Source organism: Carcharodon carcharias, chromosome 10 (genome assembly GCF_017639515.1).
Source record: "Carcharodon carcharias isolate sCarCar2 chromosome 10, sCarCar2.pri, whole genome shotgun sequence".
NCBI lineage: Eukaryota > Metazoa > Chordata > Chondrichthyes > Lamniformes > Lamnidae > Carcharodon > Carcharodon carcharias.
The window spans coordinates 44,805,423-44,825,727 of NC_054476.1; the positions used below are offsets into that span (position 1 = coordinate 44,805,423).

General features: G+C 39.1%; 1 protein-coding gene across 2 annotated transcripts in view; it reads left to right on the forward strand.

Annotated features, from left to right (window-relative positions):
• The window catches only part of copb1 (COPI coat complex subunit beta 1), a 53,444-nt gene extending 33,896 nt beyond the window's left edge, over positions 1 to 19,548 (forward strand). For both annotated transcript variants that reach the window (XM_041197670.1, XM_041197671.1), the window contains exons 15-22: positions 2,705 to 2,932; positions 6,222 to 6,401; positions 10,118 to 10,262; positions 11,881 to 12,000; positions 12,315 to 12,460; positions 12,562 to 12,651; positions 18,890 to 19,045; positions 19,224 to 19,548. In XM_041197670.1, the coding sequence (XP_041053604.1) occupies positions 2,705 to 2,932; positions 6,222 to 6,401; positions 10,118 to 10,262; positions 11,881 to 12,000; positions 12,315 to 12,460; positions 12,562 to 12,651; positions 18,890 to 19,045; positions 19,224 to 19,283 (1,125 nt within the window). In that variant the 3' untranslated portion in view covers positions 19,284 to 19,548. The remainder of the gene's footprint in view (positions 1 to 2,704; positions 2,933 to 6,221; positions 6,402 to 10,117; positions 10,263 to 11,880; positions 12,001 to 12,314; positions 12,461 to 12,561; positions 12,652 to 18,889; positions 19,046 to 19,223) is intronic.
• The last annotated feature ends 757 nt before the right edge of the window (positions 19,549 to 20,305 follow it).

Genomic DNA, 20,305 nt, shown 5'->3' on the forward strand with positions numbered 1-20,305 from the left:
AATAGAAAGAGTAAGATGAAGCAGAAAAAGGGTGCATATGACAGATGTTAGGTTGGTAACATAAGTGAGAACTCGACTGAATGTAGAAAGTTCAGAGGCGTGAGGTAGAAGTGAAGAAAGAAATGAGAAGCAAAGACAGAGTATGCAACTAACATAAGAGGGAAACCAAAAGTCTTTCTATAGAGATATAAACAGTAAAGTAGAGGCAAAAGAATGGCTAGGGCCAAAATAAATTCAATTGTGGCTTTCAAAAGGAAGTGGATAATTATCTGAAGAGAAAAAGGGGATTTACACATTAAGGCATAGAGGCATGGCTGAGATGTTCAGTGATTACTTTGCATCTGTCTTTACCAAGGAAGATATTGCCTAAGTCATAGTGAAAGAGGAAATAGTTGAGACATTAGATGGGCTAAAAATTGAAGATGAGCTATTAGAAAGACCAGCAATTCTTAAAGTTAATAAGTCATTAAGGGCTGGATCAGATGTATCTGAGGATACTGAGGCAAGTAAAGCTGGAAATTGCAGAGGCACTGACCATTATCTTTCAATCCTCCTTGGATAAAGGAGTGATGTCAGAGCAAATATTACACCCTTGTGCAGAAAAGGGTGTAAGCATAAATTCAGCACTACAGGCCAGTCAGTTTAACCTTGTTGGTGGAAAAGCTTTTAGGAAGAATAATTTGGGACAAAATTACTCTAGATGTCAGTGTTTATGTCAACATTTGAAGTCTCAAAATCCCTTAAAATGGACAGGGGGTGTGTGGAGGGTGGTGCGGCTTACACACGAGTATAAAAGTGAAATGCCGACATGGGTATGGGTGGTTGCTATTTTGAAATGTTATCTGTTTCTGACACAGGATGCAAAAGTGATTAATAAAGCTTATAGGATCCTGGGCTTTATAAATAGGGGCATAGAGTACAAAAGCAAGGAATTATGGCGAATCTTTATAAAACACTGGTTTGGCCTCAACAAGAGCATTATGCCCAATTCTGGGCACCATATTTTGGGAAGATGTAAAGACATTAGAGAGGGTGCAGGAAAGACTCACGAAAATTGTTCCAGGGATGAGGGACTTTAGTTATATGGATAGATTGCAAAATCTGGTGTTTTTCTCCCGAGAGAAGGGAAAATTGAGAGGAGATTTTGATAGAGGCACTCAAAATCATGAGTGGTCTGAGCATAATACATGGGGGGAAACTGTTCCCATTGGCAGAAGGGTCAAAAACCAGAAGGCAGTGATTTAAGGTAATGGGTAAATGAACCAGAGATGACATGAGAAACACGTGGAGCATAAATATTGGCATAGATGCTGCATGTCAAACTTGGAAGCAGCATGTGGGTGGTTGCTATTTTGAAATGTCATCTGCTTCTGACACAGGATGCAAAAGTGATTAATAAAACTTATAGGATCCTGGGCTTTATAAATAGGGGCATAGAGTACAAAAGCAAGGAATTATGGCGAATCTTTATAAAACACTGGTTTGGCCTCAACAAGAGCATTATGCCCAATTCCGGGCACCATATTTTGGGAAGATGTAAAGGCATTAGAGAGGGTGCAGAAAAGACTCAAGAAAATTGTTTCAGGGATGAGGGACTTTAGTTACATGGTTAGATTGCAAAATCTATTAGCAATCCCACAATCAACGGATTAGGTCTAAGCTCTGCAGTCCTGCCTCATCCAGCCGTAAATAGTGCGGGACAACTAACTGGAGGGGGAGGCTCCATAAATATCTCCTTTCTCAATGATGGAGAAGCCCAGATGCAAAAGACGATGCTGAAGCATTTGCAACAATCTTCACCCAGAAGTGCCGAGTGGATGATCCATCTCAGCCTCCTTCTAAGGACCCCAGCATCATAGATGCCAGTGTTTGGCCAATTTGATTCATTCCATTTGCTATCAAGAAACGTTTGCAGGCACTGGATAGTGCAAAGGTTTATGGGCCCTGACAACATTCCACCAATAGTACTGAAGATTTGTGCTCCAGAACTAGCCAAGCTGCTGCAGTACAGCTACGACACTGGCATCTACCTGACAATGTGGAAAATTGCCCAAGTATGTCCTGTACACGAAAAGCAGGACAAATCCAATCTGACCCATCACTGCCTAACAGTCTATTCTCAATCATCAATTGGTGACAATAATGTTATTTGACAAATACAGTCATGTCATTAAATGGACATTTCAAGTTGTTAAAAATGGATTTTGAAGTTATTTAAACTGAGTGTTTAACATTCTTTTAAAGGGAATAATTTCAAAACTGTAAAATTGTGCTAAGTTATTGGAAGTTTGGGCAATTTTGAGGGTGTAACTGGCAGGGTATTTAAGTGCTACCGGTGTACATAGTATATTTGAATTTTCAGAAGGCATTTGATAAGGTGCCAGAGAAGAGTGACTTAAAGGAGCTGACTTGTGGCCTGTACAGGAATCTCCAGATTGAGATGAGAAATTTCTTCACTTAAAGGTTTGTGAATCTTTGGAATTCTCTATCCCAGAGGGCTGTGGTGCTCAAGTCGATGAATATATTCAAGACTGAAATTGATAGATTTTTAGCCACTAAGGGAATCCAGGGATATGAGGATAATAGGATAGAAAAGGAAAGTGGAATTGATGTCGAAGTTCAACAGTGATCTTATTGAAAGTGCAGTGTGACCTGCTCCTTCTATTTCTTATGTTCTTGTGTGCTTTTTTTTAAAAAAAAAAAGAGTTTTGCTGCAGAGGCCATGCTGATCATGGCCACCATTTTACACCTTGGTAAATCATCACTCCCAAAGAAATCGATCACAGATGATGATGTTGACCGTATCTCGCTCTGCCTTAAAGTCCTTTCAGAGTGTTCCCCACTGATGAGCAACATTTTTAACAAAGAATGCAGGAAATCTCTCTCTCAAATGCTTTCAGCCAAACTGGAAGAGGAAAAGCTTTCTCAGAAGGTAATATTTGTATGAAAGTCAATTATATATTACATAACAGTTGTGCTAAATGTTGGATAATTATAATATTTCTTGCTGCTAGACATCACACGAGTATATTTGTAATGAAAGAATCCACTAAACTCCTGTTTCAAATAACTTCAGTGCCAGTGATTTCTGATTTTAAAAAAAATTCAGAAATGAAGAAAGCTAATAATTAAATTATAATTCTCCATCTGTTCTGTGACACGGCACAACTCTGAATAAGGATTTTTATTGAAGTGAGACTTGCGATCCATGGTAAAAAGAACATTTAAGTTTTTGAAAAATGCAAAAATGGGCACTGTTGGGCTCTTTGCTCTGAATAGGAATGCTTGTTGAGGAAATGTTACCTTCAGAATCCAAGGTTGATACTCTACTATGTGATGAAATATTAAGCTTTGCAACTTTCTGTTGAATCATTACATATGTTAGTAAATAGCTTTGCCTCATACATAGTTACCAAGTAGCAGCACTATGTATTTGAAGGTGAGATTGGGAATCAATCCAATAAGTTTACTGAAAGGGGAGGCAATGGTGTCATGGTATTGTCACTGTACTAGTAATCCAGAGATCTGGGGTAATCCTCTGGGGACTTGGGTTCGAATTCTGTCACCGCAGATGGTGGAATTTGAATTCAATAAAAATCTGGAATTAAAAGTCTAATGATGGCCATGAAACCATTGTTGGTTGTTGTAAAAACCCATCTGGTTCACTAATGTCCTTTGAAGGAAATCTGCTGTCCTTACCTGGTCTGGCCCACATGTGATTCCAGACTCAGGGTTAAATGCCCTCTGAACAATTAGGGATGGGCAATAAATGCTGGCCTAGCCATCGACGCCCACATCCCATGAATGAATTAAAAAGAGCAGAAAAGTAATTTTCCTCAAGTTGTATTTCCAACATGGCATGAAGGTGGCCTTTTTGAGGGGCTTGACTTCAAAGTGCTGGCAGTGTATATTAACATTTTATTGCCATTGTTAAGAAATTGGCACTGATTATGTTGGTAGATCAGATTGAGAGTCTGAGTAGCTACCAGACTGAGACCTTCAGCTTCAATTTAGTTAGAGCTATGTACCAGGCTGGTAAATTTTAAATGCATTTAAAGCATTGGTGATGTTATCTGCATTGACATCATCTGAAATAGCTCTGTCAAAGTTTAAAGACTGCCCAGAGGATTGGGATCTCTGAACATATTTCTGAAGCTTTATTTGAAATTGTACCAAGTGGTGTGAGACTATCTCCTGTAACAAGCGTTTTGCTTCTTTCCAGACTCAGGTTCAGACTTAAAGTAACTAATAGTAGAACTGTTGAGTTGTGACAATGCTGAAGTTGCAGTACTATGAAATAGGTTGCCCAGTAGTTGACTTATGTCCTGTCTTTAGCTTTTTTCAACCTTCCTTGCCATGTTTTGAATCTTTCTTGGCATGTTTTCAACCTTTTTAGGTGATAACCTGAAGCTATTCTTCCTTTTTAAAATTATATGAATATTTTTGAGATTCACTTTAGATATATGTGAGGAACTCATTCATTCTCTGTCCTAGAGATGCCAATGCTTTTCTACAGTCAAGCCCAACTTGCAAGTCCAAGGGTCCAAGCATGCACTATGGTAATTTCTCCTCCTCCTTTCTGGTGTAGTTGAGAACAAGAGGCCTCCAGCCCCTCTGTTGCTGAAACGCTCATCCATTCCTTGATTACCCCCAGACCTGATTATTCCAATGCTCTCCTGGCTGGCCTCCGATCTTCCGCCCTCAAATAATTTCTGCTCGTGAAAACCTCTGCTGCGCTCAGCCTTACTCTCACCAAGCCCCATTCACTTATGTATGTTCACTGACTTACAATGGCCCATGGTCCAGCAACACCTCAAATTTAAATTTCTCATCTTAGTGTTCAAATCCTTCCATGCCCTCACCCCATCTTCAGCTCTATAGCTCTCCATGATTTCTGCACCCCTCCAATTCTGGCCTCTTACTCGTCCTTCATTTCCTTTGCCTGCCATTGGTCTGACATTTGGGTCTTATTCTCCGAACAGTAATCCCCTGTTTGGAGTAATGCATTTTCGTCTTAGAGGGGTTTTCATATTAGGGAACTTATCAAATATTGCTGTCAGCCACTACTTCCATGCTCAGTTTAGCCTGGTTGGTAAGCCTTAAGGTACTGAATGGACTGCTCCTATTATTTTTCCTGAATGATTTCTGACCTCTCTGGGTGGGATGCGATTTTCCTGTTCCTGACCCCTGCTTGGGGTGTTTGCTGGAGCCGGCCTTGCAGGCTTCCCCAGACTCCGCCACTAACAGCTGATTAAAGGTGTTCACGTTTGATGTCCAGCAGCGATCCTGAACTCTGGAGTGGGTATCAATCCCAAATTCCAGACCTGGCACCCACTCCTCACCACCTCCGTGCCCATGTTGCCACCAGTCAGCAGCATGTTGCCAGGGCTGAAGTGGAAGCCAAGACCCAGTAACTTCTCTGTCATTTCCTGCTCTCCACCGCTGAGTGAAAGAGCGGCAGATCCCTGTGTCTGAGAGGAGGAGCAACCAGAGTCAGTCAGTGTACGTCCTGAGTTGGTTGGCTCATAGCTTAATCTAAAAATTACAGATTTGGAATGTAATTCACCCTTATTACATGTTATGGAAATTTTTTTGTTTAGTGTGTTTTCACACTATATCATTTTCCAGGAACACATTAGATGTACTAAACAAAGAGTTACTGTAATCGTCTCCTAAACTTCTCCGTATCTCTACTCTCTTCATCCTTTAAATATGCTCCATAAAACTTACCTCTCTTGTCCTAATATCTCCTTATGTGGCTGTGTTTCAGACTTTATTTGATCACACTCCTATAAAGTACCTTGGGACATTTTACTATGTTAAAGGTGCTATATAGGTGTAAGTTGTTATTGGTGTACATATCCTTGTAGTTATTACAACATGTTAGTTAATGCAGAATTAAGTGTGCTTTTGAATAGTTTTGGAGAGTGTTGTTTCTTCATTCTTCATCCTTTTTGATTCCACTACATTTCAGAGGACCTGTTGAAATGTCTTGTTTCATGCATATGTTGGATTGGATTGAGTTAGAAAATTGACTTTCACACTGCATCCAGTTCACTCGGTTGGATGTTTTGGGAATTTTGATGTGTGCTGACAATTAACTTTGAACAGTGAAATGGGAAACCTCATGTTCACTTTTACTGCTGTAAAAATGCCTGTTGGTGTGTTTAAATTTATCTTGGATACTTAACACTTAAAACATTTTTCTTTGTGCGATTTAGAAACAGTCTGAAAAGAGGAATGTAATGGTACAGGCAGACGATCCCATTTCCTTCATGCAGCTGATGGCCAAGAATGAGATGACCTCAAAGGAAGACCAGTTTCAGCTCAGCTTATTGGCTGCAATGGGTAATACACAACGAAAGGAAGCCTCTGATCCCTTGACTTCCAAGCTCAGCAAGGTACTGTGAAAATGCATCTTTTAGCTATCATAAACCAAAAATTTTTGTAAACCTTATTCCAACCACTACATGGTGCCAGGTATGTCTTCCCAGGGCTGAAAATGTATTTGGAGTCTGTGCATAAATAGTACCTCACAACCTGCTTTTTTTTTTGTTTATGGTTATGAGCATTTTTACTGTTTTTTTTTTGGTCCCCTTTGAACATTTTTGAACATTTGAAAATTTAAACAGAATAGATTTATGTTAAAGCTGCCTGCAATCACCTAATGATGTTGTGCATTGATGTACCAATATACTGCAACATGGATTTTTGTGTGGCTTAGCACCAATGATTATCCACATAATGAGTTCCTGAACTTAGCACAATCATTTGGAGATGCTATGGCTCTCCTGCTAAGTGATATTGTGCAGTTGAACAAAGAATGGACACATTTATCCAAGTATTTTTTGTTTTTATTGAGGGCAAATGAGGAGTAGAATACTTATCCAAAATAGCTTCACTTCAGTGGGCCATAATTTATAGTGTCAGGGCAAACTAACAGCGTCTGCCATTGGATTGGAAAATTAGGTAAAGGGATACATCAATAGAAATGCAGTGGCGAACATTTAAGGGGATATTTCAGACAACACAATAGATACATTCCAACGAGTAAGAAAAAGTCCAAAGGACGGCCATACCATCCGTGATTAACTAGAAAGATTAAGGATAGTATCATACTTAAAGAAAAAGTATATAATTTTGCAAAGATAGTTGGAAGGCCAGAAAATTGGTCAGAATACAAAAAACAGCAAAGGATAACTAATAGATTAATGTGGAGGGAAAAATTAGAGTACGAGAGAAAGCTAGCCAGAAATGTAAAAACGGGTAGTAAGAGTTCCCTAAATATTTAAAAAAAGAAATGAGTCAACAAAGTCAGTGTTGGTCCTATAGAAAGTGAGTCTGGAGATTGATGATGGAAACAAGGAAATGGCAGATGAATTGAACAGGTATTTTGCATTGGTCTTCACAGTAGAGGATAAAAGTAACACCTCAGAAGCAGCTATAAATTAGAAATGGAAGGGAGGGAGGAACTCAGGAAAATTACAATCACCAGAAGAATGGTATTGAGTAAATCGCTGGAGCTGCGGGTTGACAAGTGCCCAGGTCCTGATGGACTTCATCCTTGGGTCTCAAAAGAAATGGCAAGTGAGATAGTTGATGCATTGGTTTTTAATTTTCCAAAACTCCCGAGATTCAGGAAAGGTTCCATTAGATTGGAAGATGGCAAATGTTACTCCTTTTTTAAAAAAGGAGACAGAAATCAGGAAACTACAGAACAGTTAGCTTAACATTTGTCATAGGGCAAATGTTAGAAGCTATTATTAAAGAAGCTATAGCAGGGCACTTGGATAAGTTCAGGATAATCAGGCAGAGTCAGCAAGGTTTTGTGAAAAAGAAATCATATTTAACCAAGTTATTGGACTTCTTTGAGGGAGTAACATCTGCTGTGGATAAAGGGGAACCAGTGTATGTACCGTACTTGGATTTCCAGAAGGCATTTGATAACGTGCCGCATCAAAGGTTATTGTGGAAAATAAAAACTCATGGTATAGAAGATTGGCTGGCTAACAGGAAGCAGAGAGTTAGTATAAATGGATCTTTTTCACGTTGGCAAGATGTAATGAGTGGTGTGCCTCAGGGATCAGTGCTGGGACCTTAACTGTTTACAATTTATATAAATGACTTGGATGGATGGGATGGGTTGCCAAATTTGCTGATGACACAAAGATAGGTAGGAAACTAATTTGTGAAGAGGAAATAAGGAGGCTACAAAAAGATATAGATAGGTTAAGTGAGTGGGCAAAGATCTGGCAGATGGAGTACAATGTGGGAAAATGCGAAATTGTCCATTTTGGCAAGAAGAATAAAAGAAAGGCATATTATCTAAATGATGAGAGATTGCAGAGCTCTGAGATGCAAGGGCACCTGGATGTCTTAGTGCATGAATTGCAAAAGGCTAGCATGCAGGTACAGCAAGTAAATAGGAAAACTAATAGAATGTTATAATTTATTGGTTGGGGAATTGAATACGAAAGTAGGGAGGTTAATGCTTCAGTTATACAGAGCGCTAGTGAGACCATATCTGGAGTACTGTGTGCAGTATAGGTCACCTTATTTCAGGAAGGATGGAAATACGTTGAAAGCAGTTCAGAAAAGGTTTACCATACTAATACCCGCAATGGACGGATTGCCTTATGAGGAAAGGTTGGACAGACTAGTCTTGTAGCCGCTGGAGTTTAGAAGAGTAAGGGGCAACTTGATTGAAACACATAAGATCCTGAGGGGACTTGATAGGGTGACTGTAGAGAGGATGTTTCCTCTTGTGGGAGAATCTAGAACTAGGGCTCACTGTTTAAAAATAAGGGGTTACCCATTTAAAATGGAGATGAGGCAAATTTTTTTCTCCGAGGGTCATGAGTCTTTGGAACTCTTCCTGTAAAGGGAGTGAAAGCAGAGCCTTTAAATATTTTTAAGGCAGTGATGGGTAGATTCTTGGTACACAAAGGGATTATAGGTTATTGGGGGTAGATGGGATGCAAATTTGAGGTTACTGTCAGATCTGCCATGATCTTATTAAAAGGCAGAGCAGGCTTGAGGGGCTGAATAGCCTACTGCTGCTTGTTCGTAGTTAGACTTGTCCTTACATGTTTAGGTTTTTACATTTTTTCAAGTTGCTGTAAGTATGAGCTGATAATGGTGCAGCAAGGGAAACAGGATATCTGGGATGTAAGTGAAGGCAACTGTGTATCTCTAACCGATCAGATTGATGGATTGTGAAAGTGACATTGCAAGGACTGAGAAGGAATTGTAGAATGGGTGAATTCAATGCCAAATCAAATACAGAGAGATCAGAATAGTGACTTTTAAGACTAGATTGAGAGAGAAAAATAAGAGGAAATAAATGGAAAGTTTAAAAAGTTACATTTTATATTTAATATCTTCGATAATTAATACTTGGAGGGTTGACACTCCTGATTAGTATTAGTTAATTTTCAATGCCAGAGGTGTTGACTGGCATCATTAAATGGGTACTTAGATAATAAATGATTTGATTTAACTCACTGTGTAAGCTTAGTTCATATCTAACATGGAAATACGCAGTTTCACGCTGCTAAATGCATTTCAATGGTGAGACAGTCTGGGCAATGCAGTTTTCACAAAGTTAACAGTAGATGATCACCTCTGGGGCAATAATTTTTGGTATCTTTGTTTAGCCTCACATTTGCTCTTGCCTGAAGTTGCTGCAGCATTTGATTATAAATAATGGTGAATGCTTTTTGTCTTGCCACTATTATGACAGCAAGCTATAGGCCATAGTGCATAATCTGACTGCATTTTCATCATTTTTCCTTTGATAGTAAACCATGATTATACAGTCAAATCCATAAGTTCTGAAATTCTGCTGCATTCAGTAGTTGGGAATGGATAGTCTAGGTACATGATGGAAGCGGTGGTATTTCCAAATTAGATAAATCATTAACCGATATTGAGCAAATAATGTTTCTTTCATGGTACAGCCCTCCTGTGTTAGGCAAGCCTGATTATCACCTTTTTATTTTTATCCTAAAATACTTCACATCACCACTTACCAACATGCATTTTCTTTCAGGAAAATTTATTGCTGGCTCTCTAGTCAAAAGGAACTTTGGGCTAATCATATTCTTGTCCCTTGCAGGTTACGCAGCTGACTGGTTTCTCTGATCCAGTGTATGCAGAAGCCTATGTCCATGTTAATCAGTATGACATTGTACTTGATGTACTTGTGGTCAATCAAACCAGCGACACACTTCAGAACTGCACTCTGGAATTAGCCACATTGGGTAGGTTTTAACAGTTAAGTCCAAGATGCTGGGGAGAATTTTTTGAATGCAGGGCCCTCCCTGCTGCCCGCCACCTGAAGAGTCAGCGGGAAACCTATCCTTGCAAATCACTGTAGCGCCATAGCCATATAACACTCCATGGAGCGTTAATTGGCTGGTGGCAGGACTTCAGCCCCTCACTCGGGAGGGCGTCCTGCCTTGGATAGCTCCCAGCCAATCTGATTTGGCCAGCAGCACTGTCGTCCTGTGAGTGCACTGCTAGGACCACAAGAAATCCAGCCAATCTTAAGTGCCGGAGCTCACAAGTGTGGGGAGTGTTGAGGTGAGGTTGGGAGGGGAAGGCCTGAGGGGGCTGGGGATTGTGATGGAAAGGCCAGACAGGAAGGGAACACTAAAGGAGTGGGTGTTGGCACTCACTTTTGGCAAGGGGGCCAGTGATGGACCCTTAAGTGGCCTTGTGAGGTGGTGGGGAGGGTAGGTTCTCCCTGCCTGCAAACTCACTGGCAGAGCGGAGTGGGGAAGAAGGGCGAGAACTGTGATACATCTCCATTCAAACCCGCTTCCTCACCCTTCATCACCCAATTGGTAAATGCACTAAGTATGCCGCAGATCAGAAAGATCTCAAGTTAAGATTTTGGTGTTCAGTTACATTCACAGACGTGAGTGAGGAGTTGTTAACCTCAATTAGATTGCTTTTACAACAAAGTGACTATCATCCAGAAATGGGATTTTTTTGCATTACTAAAGAGGCTGAAGGATTAAAATGAAAGTAACATACTACGCATGCTGGAGATCTGAAATAAAAACAAAATACTGGAAAAACTCAGCAGGTCTGGCAGCATCTGTGGGGAGAAACAGAGCTAACATTTCAAGCCCAATATGACAACTTCGGAAATGAAGCATCACCATTAACCAGATGTAAAAGATCCCATGGCACGATGTGTAGAAGAGCAGTTGACTGTAAAACAATTTAGGACATTCTGTAGACTGACAGGTATAAACTCCGGACCTTTGTTTGTTTCTTTTACTCAAATATTCAAATTACAAGCATTAATGCCTTGTGATATTCCTCCCTCTTTTAAACCTGTGTATTTTGTTTTCCTTTAAAGACATGATGCACTCCAACTCCAACACTCTGTCAGTGTCACCCTTTGGCTTAAATAAAAATAAAATGCTGGAAAAAAAACTCAGCAGTCTGGCAGAATCTGTGGAGAGAGAAACAGAGTTAGTGCTTTAATACTTTGAGTCCAGAGAAGAAACCAAAGGTCCTAAGTATACACCTTTCATGTCTTTAGAATGCCCTAAAGTATTTTACAACCAACTGCTCTTCTACAGATAATGCCATGGGATCTTTTACATCTGGTTAATAATCGTAACAGTTGAAGCTTCGTTTTAACATCTCATCTGAAAGAATTCAGCTGCCACAATGTAGACTTCCCTTAGTACTGCACTGAAATGGCAACCTAGGCTTGAGTGCTCCACCTAAGCCAACATGGACAAGTTTTATACCCTGAATTCTATTTTTGACTGTATTGATCATTCTTTCACGTTACCCTTTGATAAAGATTTGGGATTAGCAAGTTTTAAATGTGAATCATGTTTGCTTTGTTTCCAACAGGTGATCTTAAACTGGTTGAGAAACCTTCACCTCTGACTCTGGCTCCTCATGATTTTGCTAACATTAAGGCGAATGTGAAAGTAGCTTCAACAGAAAATGGTATCATTTTTGGTAATATAGGTGAGTAGGAATTTTATGTTTGGCAATAACACAAAGAACTGTTTTAGACCAAAGAAATGCTATATTTGCAATTGTTACATTCTGCTTTATTAAATTAAGATTTGGTGGATTTTTTTTTAACCAGCAACATGTCTTTTAGCCATTGAAAAGAATGGGATAGTCTATGTTTAAGCTAATGTGTTTTAATATTCTCTCCAATGAGAAATTGAAATTTGAATATCGTTTTTAGTTTGAACTTGTGAAATGACTTCTCCCTACGAAAGATTTGAACCAACTACTTAACTGACAGTTGTGTCTCATATCTGTGCTTGCAGTGTATGATATATCTGGTGCTGCCAGCGATCGAAACTGCGTGGTACTGAGTGATATTCACATTGATATCATGGACTATATTCAGCCTGCCTTGTGCACTGATGCAGAGTTTCGTCAGATGTGGGCTGAATTTGAATGGGAAAACAAGGTATAGTAACAATTTACCAAAATAATATTTTGTTTTTATAGATTGAAGTAAGTTTTCATGAATGATTGAATTATTCTAATTTGTTTTGTTTTCTGTTTAAGGTTACAGTTAACACAAACATTACTGACCTAAATGAATACTTGCAGCACATTCTTAAATCTACCAACATGAAGTGTTTGACCCCAGAGAAGGTGTGTACTGCTTTGACATAGAAGTTTTAAAAGTAATCAGTATATTTAAAAAAAAACCCAAGCACTTGACCATTTTTCTTTCTTTGTGCAATGTTGATTTCCTCCACAAATAATCTCTCCCCACCTGATCTCAATTGGTCTTTGGGATCCCAATTCTTGGTCAAAATTAATATTTACTATTTTGAATCTTTTTTGCAATAAGCTTGTCTCCATAATGTTTGTAAATGGAGTTTTGGAAGGTGTTTAAAGCACCACTCAATGGACATTTGAACAAATATGAAACTCGTGGGATTGAAGGGACAGTGGCACCATTCCTAGGAAATCAGCCAAGAGAAAGAAAGCAAAGAGCAATGGTAAAACATTATATCAGAGTCAAAGAAAGTATATAGTGGTGTCCTCTTTTTGATACATACTGATGACCTGGACTTCCAATATCAAAGGTATAATTTCAAAGTTTGCAGGTGACAAAAAGCCTAGTGAACTGTGTGAAGGATGAAGTCAACTTTAAGAGGGCATCAACAGGCTGATGAAATTTAACGTGAAGAAACGTGAAGTGATACATTTTGGAGGGAAAAATGATGAGAGGTAATATAAATTAAATGGTAAACAGTAAAGCAGGTGCAGGAACAGAAATCTGAGTTCACGTATACAGATTTTTAAAGGTGATGGAACAAGTTTTTAAGGCTGCTGAAAGAGACGTACAGAATCCTTAATTTTTTTTTTTATAAGTTAGAGGTATTGAGCACAAAAACAAGGAGGTTTTGGTTAACTCTGATAAATAATTGGTTAAGCATCAGAGGCTAATTCTGGGCACCACACCTTAGGGAGGATGTCAAGGCCTTGCAGAGGAGATTTACCAGAATGGTACTGGGGACAAGGGATGTGATATCTAGCGAGACTGGAGTTCCGAAGAAGAGTCATATTGTGCTTGAAACGTTAACTCTGTTTCTCTCTCCACAGGTGTTGCCAGACCTGCTGAGTTTTTCCAGCACTTGCTGTTTTTACTGGAGAAGCTGGGGTTGTCCTCCTTAGGACAGAGAAGCTTAAATGGAGACTTAATATTGGCATGCAAAATTCAGGGGTTTTAATAAAGTACATTAGGGGAAACTGATCCTTTGCAGGAGGTAAGCAGACATACAGACACAGATAATTGGCAAAAAACAAACCAGAGGGAAACAAAAAATTAATTTTAACGTGGAATTGTCACAGTCTGGATTGCCCTATTTGAAAGGGTGGCTGAAACAGATTCAAAAGTAACTTTTCAAAGGGAATTGGATAAATATTTGAAAAGGAGAAATTACAGGACTAGAGGGTAAGGGCATTTCTATAACTGGATAGCTGTTTCCAAGGTCCAGCACAAACATGATGGACCAAATGGCTGACTCCTGTTATACGATTCTAGAGCTAAGTGCTTCTTTATATCCTGCCCTGTTGACACATTTTCATGGACAAGTAAGAATCTCCACCAGAAACCTGTTGGTGTTTGTCAGACACTTTGCCAGTCCTTGAAACCCTTTGTTAATTTTTCTTGATGTTGATTTCTCGCTATGCTGCACTGTATTGGATATTCTCTGGTAACTTTTCTAAGTGAACATTGCTCAACAGTGAATATTGGCAGACTATTCAGTCAAAGGAATACCATATTTGAGCGAAATCTCATCTTTGTCCAAAGTCCGTACACATTTCCATCCAATATCTTGGCAGTCTGCATGGCATAATGAGTCACTGGATGAAATCACTGCACTATTGCAGAAGCAAGGGTTGGACCATCAGTTAAACTTCTCGGTCCTAACTCCAACTTAGCTGAGATAAGCTAAATTTGCACAGACTAGTGATCAAACTTGGGAATTTACTGGTCTGTTTTGCTCACTGCCTCACTTTGCCAGCATAGAAGCAAGTTGCTACAATTGTTGTTTGTTGAGGTGGTGCTCGCTGCAAGATGGTACTTGATTGGCTTTAAATCAGCCTGTATTGCTTAGGACCTATGAGCTCTGTTTCTGATGTAGTGTGGAGTTGCTTTGACCAATCAACACCAACAGCGGCATCTCCTTTATGTGTCACATTAAATCTAGGAAAACGTCTAAAGGCACTACGGAGGCATTACCAGGCAAAAACGGATGATAGACTGAAAAAGTAGTTAGTCCATGGAGTTTTTGGGACTGTTTTTAAATGAGGCAAGGGAGGTAGAGTAGCAGATATACTTAGTGAGGGATTTCTAGAATGTGGGGCAGACGGCCATGCCGGCAGTCCTGGAGTGTAGGGTGGGGTTGAGATGCACAAAAGGCCAAAGTCTGAGAAAGGGATAGTTTTTGGGTGTCCCTTTAGAGCCAAAACAGGATATTGAGCTGGAGAAGGGTGGGACCATTAAGGGATTTCAACATTAGAATGAGAATCCCAAGCTCAAGCATTAGGTTACAAATTCAGTGTACTGTCCTTAGACCAATCAGGTTTCAGAAAGGAAGACTACTTTCCTTTTAACCATTCACCTAATTACATTGTGATAAATGCTGTACAATAGACCAGCTATTTCTGCTTCCCAGAGGTGAGTGCTGATTGGTACTGAAACTTCCCATTGGTATTTGGTGGACTTCTTTCCAACAGTGTATCTTGTGACTTACCATGAACACAATGTCACAGGAGATCTTCTAGCTTTCAAGTTGTTACCATTTTCTGCATTTTTACTGTTAACTAATCAAAATCCGTTAAGTATTTTTCTACCCATCCAAAAATTGGTAACTTCTCGATCCGTGCACTTGCTCCAAATCTTCCATTTTTGTCACTCTTTAACCTTCACATGGTGACGATGTAGCAATTTCTCATTTCAAGTGCATCAAAAAAATTCAAACTTTTAAAATAAAAGTTGTGGAGAAATACTTCAAACATTGAAAGATTAACTAAGTATGGTGAAGCTTTTTACTGAAAATTTTTTTTGTGGCATTGCACTTTTCACACGATTTTTAAAAATAGCTAATTAAATAAAGTAAACTCAAATTTTGATGCATTATTATGAAACACGCAAATATGGTCTTTTAATAGAAAAGATTTATTCCAGAACTCAGTACTGGGACAACTACTGTTTTTAATTAGCATATCTGAATCAAATTGAGAAACTAAATAAAAAGGACACAACACAGACTGCAGATGAAAGTGAATGCAGGCAGCTGCATTGCATTCAGGAAGGAAAAAGCAACACACGTACTTCATATTTGGTGTTAAAGTCATTGAGGATAAAGACAAAATCTTCAAAAACTCAGTCCTCAACATATTCAACCAATACAGAGCAGAAATCAACAAAGCCAATAAATGTGGAACCGTGTAGCTAGAACAGTAGATCATAAAGTTGAGAAATTTAGAATTAATCTTAATTGTGCTCAGGCCTCACTGAAACTTAAATACTGTGTTCATTTTGGTCACTGAAACACAAGGCTAACAGTCAAGCTGTAGAGGCAGTGCAGAGAAGAGTCTTGACGCTATTACTGAATGTCAAAAGGCTGAGTTATGAATAAAGACGGAAGATACTTCACCCACTGAATCTCTTAGTGCTGCTTGTGGCAAGTCAGCATGTGCTGTTTTATAAGGACAGGAATGTTGTGCATTGTGAAATACAACATATTCTGCTGAAATCTTGGTGTACATTTTTTAACTACATGGTATAATTGCTCTGCGTTCTAAGTTTAGGGTCAGTTAAAGGTCAGGCTGCAGATGAGAGTCCTAGCTATCTTGTGGAGAGGTCAGTTAGAGTGCTGCAGATATTCTGCTTCTGATATCAACTGTGCTACAGAAGGTTGCATTAGATAAGGTATGACATTTGGAGTATTAATGTGCTTTTTAAAAAAAAAATGGCTTTCTTGTCATTCTGACTTGGTATTGTATGTGCAATATTCAGAGCGAGATGAAGGGGTTGGGTGGGCTGCACTGGTGTTAGGGACAGATAGGCCATGAGGATTAAGAGGAGGTTGGATGGGCTAAAGGAGAAGTGGAGAATGTGGATGGGTGGGCCGAGTGGGTGAGAGGGGAGGACTATGAGTAGGATAGGAAAAAGTTTCTTTAGTACAATGTTATGCAGCTACAGGTGAGTTTCTTTGTAATTTTTTTTACACAGCAGAGAAATGTGACAGGACTGTGAGGCTCCAGAGACTCTCTTGAAATAATCTCTCAGAAGTTTGATGGCAAGATCTGGACGATAAAACCTTAGTGTGTGAACTGCAGCTTTTCTGAGTGTTTGGGTTAATGGATCTATTCTGAAACGTGGGTGGTCTGTGTAATTCTCTGAGGAGAGGGATTGGAAGAGCATGTCATTTTAAAGAAACCGACTCATTGAATATATTTTGAGCCTTCCTGTGCACTGCCACCTTGTGGAATTATCAGAGCTGCATGCTGACAGAGATATAGTTTGAGCCAGTGTTACATGAGAAGTCTTTTGCTTTGTATTGGTAAATCATGGAGCAATCTAAAGGCAGAATAAGTCAGATTCTGAGTTTGATAATACCACTGCAGGATTTACAGTGGAAATAATTTCATGACTCATCATTTTTCTCAAAATCATGCTTCGTATATGTCCCTTTATATGTTCAAAAATTTTAAGCCTGCGATATGCATACGTTGTAATCAAACTAAGTAGATTGAAAGAAAAGTAAAAAATGCTGGAAAAACTCAGCAGGTCTGACAGCATCTGTGGAGAGAAAGACAGAGTTAATGTTTCAAGTCCATATGACTCTTCTTCAGAGTGAAGAAAAGTCATACGGGCTCGAAACATTAACACTGTTTTTCTCTCCACAGTTGCTGTCAGACCTGCTAAGTTTTTCCAGCATTTTTTTGTTTTGCTTCAGATTTCCAGCACCCGCAGTATTTTGCCATTATTACAGTAGATTGAAGATGGATGTAGGAGTTTAGAGATAGTGACAGGGGGTTTGCTGCATTGAAGACCTTGGGTATTACTCTGCTTTAGATAAAATGGCTGGCACCACTCCGGAGGTAGTGTTAAGGTGACAAAACCTAGCAGCAGAATGGGGAAGCATATCCAGAATCTCAGAACAGGGAGAGAGGTTCCTGGTCCTGAGAACAGAGAGATGGGTGTTATGGTACATCAGTATTGAACCCAAGAGAATGTGACCAGACCTATCCCTTGATTGAAACATTTTTCACAAAGCTTCAGGCTCTGATCCAGGCTTCTGTTTCACGTGTAGCATCTGATGACCTATCACAGGTTGGGAAAAGAGTAGGGGAAGTGGGAAATGGGTCATGTAGCTTGGTAGGTAAATATGAGATGTGCACGTGCTTGGGAGTCAGACCCAATACTCATTTCTTCCCCCTCCTTTGTAGCATGTGCAAAACAAAACAATTACAGGCATATGTATCAAGCACATACAGTGAGATGGATCTGTCCAGCTCTGCTCCTTCACTGCAGCTTAAAAAAATTGAAATATACAGGCACAGTAAAAACACTTCAGAGAACATAAAGTCTGAAAAGAATGAAACTGTTAAAAACAGCATTACTCGGCTCAGCATCCCAAATTGACAACTGGAAGTCCAGGTATGAGTCATATTAGGAGTATGAACCAAAAAGTAGGAGCAGCAATTTTACTCGTAACAGGAAGCATATTGTGCATCGTGTAAGCAAGATTTTTAAGTTATTATAGATATAGATTGTTCAAATCTAAGACAAGATATGAATTTAAAAACCCCTTAATTAACAAAAACTTATTTACATTTTGTATGTAAAGCAGTGGATTGTTCATGTGTGACATATGAAAACAAAGAAATAACAGTTATATGTGAGGCAATCCCATTCTGGTTACAGTATAATCTCTAATTAATATTTAGCCTCAAGGATCTATTGGGGATAGATTTACACACACACCCTCAAACTTCAGCTTTTCACTGCAACATTGCAGAGGTCTGAATTGCAGTTTTTAAAGGATTCCTCTAATTCTATAAATACAATATTTTTGGGGAACCTTTTACTAAAAAATTGTTTACAAGTTCAACTTATGGACAGTTTCTCAATTCTTTAAATAAATTTCAGTAACTTATTTAAGATCAATTTCTCCATTTCTTGCACCTTTGGCATGACTCACAGCATCACATTTGTGCTTCAAATAATTTTTGTTCAGGGAGTTTCCCTGTATTATTTTGTTTTAGGAAAGACTCTTGATGGCAACTAAATAAATCAATCAAATAACAGCTTGAATTATGCACAACTTGGCAACTTCATGTGAATTTTTTTTTAATATTTCAGGCTCTTTCTGGTTATTGTGGCTTTATGGCTGCCAACCTCTATGCTCGTTCCATATTTGGAGAAGATGCACTTGCAAATGTCAGCATAGAGAAACCAGTTCACCTTGGACCAGATGCTCCTGTGACTGGTCACATACGCATTCGGGCAAAGAGTCAGGTAATTGGTAATTTACACTATCAATATTAGTTAACCATTATCTTATTTTTGTCAGAAAAGTCTTGTTTTTGTAAGCACTGAATCTTAAACTGCATTTATGTTTGAAATATAACTTTGAATGCACCTAGCAAGTACCCTGTATGTCATCTCCTGTTCACCTATGTTTGTTATCTTACAGGGAATGGCTCTCAGTTTGGGTGACAAGATTAACCTGTCCCAGAAGAAAGTCAAAGCATAGTGGCTTTTTCAAACATCCATATTGGCTTAAAATAATGTTAGTTTAATCTAGCAATATCCTATGTTTACTTATGAAGAGGAGATCATAAATGCTGAGTTTGTTGAACAGAACTTGTGATTTTGTTGAGCTTTCCATGAAATTAAGCTTCTAATATACGTTTCAAAAGACTGTAGAATTCTTTCCCTTTGTCTCCTTTCTGTCTTGCTCCAGAGGTTCCTTGTTTTACACTAAAGTTTATCGATTATAATAAAGATACAAAATTCTACAAGTGTTGTGTGTTCATCTGGTTGTGACTGCGTATTTGCATCATGTCAAGGTTGCATATGCAAATTAATTTTGATTAAAGTACACATATATGTGATAATTTGTTTTGAGTGGAAATATATGGCGACCAAAGCAGCTGTTGAAGGAAAATGTTCATGTACACATTACCTATGGAAAGTCATGTCTTGATAGGAAAATGCAAGGGTCGGCCATTGAGCCACAAGAGCCTGCTCCATCATTCAATAAGATCATGGGTGATCTGATGGTGACCACACTGCCTGACTCCCTTATGGATCAAAAATATATCTAACTCAGCCATGAATCTTTTCAATGTCCCAGCCTCCACTGCTCTCTGTGGAACTGAATCCAAAGACTAACGATCCTCAAATGAAATTCCCCCTCATTCTTCATCCCCCTTATTTTGAAGCTGTGCCCTTCAGTTCTAGATTCCCCCGTTAAGGAAAGCATCCTCTCATCATCTCCTCTGTTAGGCACCCCCTCACAATCTTGTACGTTTCAATAAGATTATCTTTCATTCTACTAAACTCCAATGAGAGTAGGCTCAAGCTTATCTTATAAAGCAGCGCCTTCATCCCATGTTCGTATGTATCAACCTGGTAAACCTCTGAACTGCCTCCAAAGCAAGTATATCCCACCTAACACTGTACGTAGTACTAGGTGTTGTTTCACCAATGCTCTGTGCAGTTGTAGCTTTATTCCGTTCTTTTACATTCCATCCCACATGCAATAAAGGCCAA